Consider the following 4,324-nt stretch of genomic DNA (forward strand, 5'->3'; position numbering starts at 1 on the left):
GAGACTGTAAATGTGACACAGGCAGCACGCTTTATTTGTATGACAATATAGTCTTAAATCAGAGAAAAATCCCTCACGACGGAATGACGGAGCATTATCGACCTATCAAATGGATTATTTCTGCTCACAATTCTGATGGAATGAGCTGGCACAGAAAATGATTCTGTCCGATACTGTAACATTTACAGGCCGATACAATACGATATAGAACATAGAATGGTAAAACACCGTACTGTCCGTTCAGCCTACGATGTTTTGCCGACCAGTTATAAAACTAGCACCTCAATAGAACAGAACCCATAACTCACCGTGCTGTTTTCTCTTATTAATATTGATATCGTAAAAGTCTCTTCAGTATCCCCTTTTTAGTATACTCTATCACCAAGTATGGTCACTTGCTGAGTTCGGTATCAAGCCCTCCAAATGAAACATTGCTCATGTTCTCTTTATGCCTTTTGCGCTCCTTAAGTCATTGAACGATGAAATATTTTGTACAACCTGAAGACAGGTTATAATAAATTAGATACCACGAGCTATTGCAAGATATTGTTATTTAATACAGTTATAATTGATTCTACTTTAATTTATTTCGAGATAAAGCATGGACCAAAGAGCCATACCGCTCAACAAAAGACGTGTTTAACAATAGTCTAATCACAGGAGAATTTACAATAACCATCTAACTTACAGACCGTAACATCGTTAGACGTACGTGTTCACAAGTACGTACATGCGCCTTGCGCTGAACGCCGTAAAAGAACTCCGAATTCTCCGCCTCGGCCTACGCAGCCGTTGCGCCCGGCTGGCAAATCCCAACAAAACTGATAAAAAATAGCAAATGAAATTCGTTTTTTTTGTTGCTGTGTACTCTGATAGACGTGTAAATCCAGATTCGTAATTAATCAAAGTGGTGGCCTCGTTCGCAGAGCGAAGATGAATTTTCCTCTTGCTTTCCTTCCGCACAGTGAACGTGCTGACGATTGTGGTTCTTTCCCGGGGTAAGTGCGGTCTCTCGAGCAGCGTCACTCGCTACCTCGTGTCAATGGCAGCGGCGGATCTGATGGTCGTTGTCCTCGACTTGGTCTTGAAGCAGATACCAATGGCCTATCGGGAACAGTTCAGCTTCCTGTACGCAGTCCATGTCTGTAACATCCACGCCGTCCTGGTCTACGCCGCAACTGACTGTTCCGTCTGGTTCACCGTCGGTTTCACCTTTGATCGATTCATGCATATTTGTTGTCAGAAGCTGAGAACTAAATATGTCACCGACAGAACCGTGGTTGTGGCTCTGGGGACAGTGACGGTGTTCAGCTGCTTAAAAAATGTTTTCTGGTATTTTATGTTCACAGGTGAATACCACCTAGACTATGCCCCCTGGTTTTGTAGGGAAAGAGACGGTGTTCTGCGCTCAGTAGTCTGGGCGGTGATTGAATTCCTCCATTTTCTTCTCACACCCGGAATTCCATTTTGTCTTATCTTGCTGCTCAATGCCTTTACGACTAGACACGTTCTCGTGACCAGCAGAGCCCGAAGAAGACTGCGGACCGCCAGCACTGAGAACATCAGAGACCCAGAGATGGAGAGCCGGAGGAAGTCCCTCGTTCTGCTGCTTGTTATATCAGGCAATTTCATCCTGTTATGGGGAGTTTACATGATATACAACATATGGGGCAGAATGTATGACCTGGGATATCAATCCTCCTTCCCACCTAATTTTCTCCAAGAGCTAGGCTTCATGCTGCAGCTCCTGAGCTGCTGCACCAACACTGCTCTTTATGCAGTGACTCAGACCAAGTTCAGGGAGCAGCTGAAGGATACGGCGAAATCCCCTTTCACTCTCCTTGCAAACTTCCTTGCATGATGCAGAATTTGCGCTGCGCCATCCCAAACTTACCACGGGGGCTTCTGGCCTCCGACGATATCATATGCTTTAACAGCCGTACGCCGTTCTATCACGCCTGATTCATTAGCCCACTTAACCCTATTATCGGCACTTCTCTCCGTATACTTTGATGTCCTGAAAAAAATCAAGAACCTATTAATCTCCGCTTTAAATCTACTCAGTGACTTGGTCTCCACAGCCGATTATGTCAATCTATAGATTCAGTGCCCTCGTGCTAAGGAGAGTTTTACTCAACTCTGCTCTAATTAGACATCCCTCTATTCTGAGGGTGTGCCCAGGGGTCCTGAACTCAGTCACGATAGGAAAACGTCCTCTACACGTCAACTCTATCTGGGCTCTAAAGGTTTCAGTGGAAACTCTCCCCGAACACTACCATTCATTTAAGCTGTAGCTAGTACCGGTCCAGACCTATCAAACGCTTCTCATACGTTAACTATATCATTCCTTTGGAATTCGGGTCCTCTCGAACTGATTGGTAGCATTGCATTTGCTACCGATTGAACCGCAGGATAATCTTCTTCCTACACAAAGATTCCCATGTCAATTTTCACCACACACTTTTGTTTTTTCCCCGTTTAGAGAACAATCTACATTTTTCTTCTCAACATTCTTAAGTTAGGTTATATTTGACATCGGCTAGAGCAATCCGGCTACTTAATCAAAACCAACCATCTCTCCACAAAGTATTTTACTCAAGAATGCGCATTTAAATAATCTGTCAGACTTTCCTAAGCTCCCTAACCCTATGTTTCATTCTGCATCTGGAAATCTGCCAGCACCTCAATCAAGTACCCGGTTGAAAGCAAAAACAAATGTTTGTCATCCTGCCACTTTATTAGGCACGCCTGAACTTCTGCTCTTTCATGTAAATATCTAATCAGCTAATCACATGGGGCCAGGAACCACACGCAGTGAATGGTCCAGAAATATATATATACATACAGTGAACGGCGAATTGAGAGAGGTCAGAGTAGAGTCTCAAGACTGGTTCAAGCTGGCAGAAAGGCGACAGTAATTCAAGTGACCACGCATAACATCATTGGTGTGTAGAACAGTCCCTCTAGAAGTCAACCGCCCACGGGGGTTTGGCGTAACCCAGCAATGAGCAGTTGCTGCACGCCGACACAAGGCCGAGAACAGTCTCCATCTGGATCGAATTCTCCAGCACAAGGGCGCCATTGTCTTGGTTGCAGTGGGCTGAATCTGGCGAGCTGTCTTTATCAGGCAGATGAGTTCGCTGCGAAAACCCTGCACCTGTGGAGATAAGGAAATTTAGACGGGGAGTGTTGACGAGAGGGAGAGACGAGAGGGTAAACAAGGAGGAAGGACTATGATTGTTCCGGTGCGAGGAGTTCTTGGCGTGTAAGATTTTAATATGGAGAAAGATGAGAGTGTCGGGATGGAGACGGACAGGACGGATGATGTGGAGAGTGGAGAGAAGGGTGGTTGTTGGGGGGTGCGAAAGAAAGGTGAGAAGGGGAGTAGAGCGGGGTAGTGAGGTAGATAGGTGGGAGGTGTTGACCGGAATTGGAAAAGGTGGCAAGGTGGGGCGCGAAAGGAAGGAAATGTTTGCTGCGGGGTATATGTGTATGTGATAGGAAAGGAAGGCCCATGTGGGAGAAGAACAGTGGTGAGCGCTAGTGGGAAAAAAAAACAAAGGCGAAGCCTCGTTTTCGAGAAAGGGTGGGATTGGGCGGGTATGTGGGAGAGCGGAGAAGTGCAGGAGGATGAAGAAAACGACAGTGGTTGAGGAGACCGGTAAGGCGAAGTCAGGGAGGAAAGGTAAGAAATAATTTGGCCAGCTGAGTGTGTTCCGGCTTCCGGTAGCTTGTCGTTCAGGATTAGGAAACCGATCGAGAGCGTGAGAACTCTCCTATCTGCTGACCTTGCGTGTCACCTCCTTTTAACTGTACTCTTAGCCACCAACTAACTCCTCCCACGCTCCTTTGCGGATTTCCGCCTCACTTACGCTTTTTCTTCCGCTCTTCTGCGGACTCCCAATCGTTAAAAGCACTCTCGATTCTCTCCCCTTCCGCACCCTGCATTCTCTGTCTCCACGCCACCCGATCATGTTCGCAATTTTAACTCTCCTTCCATCTCACATTTCACCCAACACACCTAAACCACTACACTCCTGTCCCAGTCCCCTTCTTGACTCCGTTCCCTCCACCCTCACGGCATCCTTTTGTCACTTTCATACGCTCTTTTCCAGGCAGTCTTCACCCATTTTTCTCCATGTGCCCTTACGCCTCTATATCGCGTCGTATAATTTATTTTCCTATACACCAACCTCCTGTTACCGCTCTCCTACTCTGCTCCTCCTGTTTGCACAATCCTACTGCTCGCGGTCATTGCCACTTTCGGCCTTCTTTTGCCATCGCGACATCCCCAAACCCATCGCAGTTCACTTCACCTAGGTTT

At 46.5% G+C, this 4,324-nt stretch overlaps 1 protein-coding gene across 1 annotated transcript; it reads left to right on the plus strand.

Moving 5' to 3' along the window:
• Positions 1 to 1,042: 1,042 nt before the first annotated feature.
• Positions 1,043 to 1,861, plus strand: LOC132380734 (compound eye opsin BCRH2-like). Its single transcript, XM_059949726.1, has one exon. The coding sequence runs from the start codon at positions 1,043 to 1,045 to the stop codon at positions 1,859 to 1,861; it is 819 nt and encodes a 272-aa protein (XP_059805709.1).
• Positions 1,862 to 4,324: the final 2,463 nt, after the last annotated feature.

The sequence above is a fragment of the Hypanus sabinus genome, chromosome 24 (assembly GCF_030144855.1).
Source record: "Hypanus sabinus isolate sHypSab1 chromosome 24, sHypSab1.hap1, whole genome shotgun sequence".
NCBI lineage: Eukaryota > Metazoa > Chordata > Chondrichthyes > Myliobatiformes > Dasyatidae > Hypanus > Hypanus sabinus.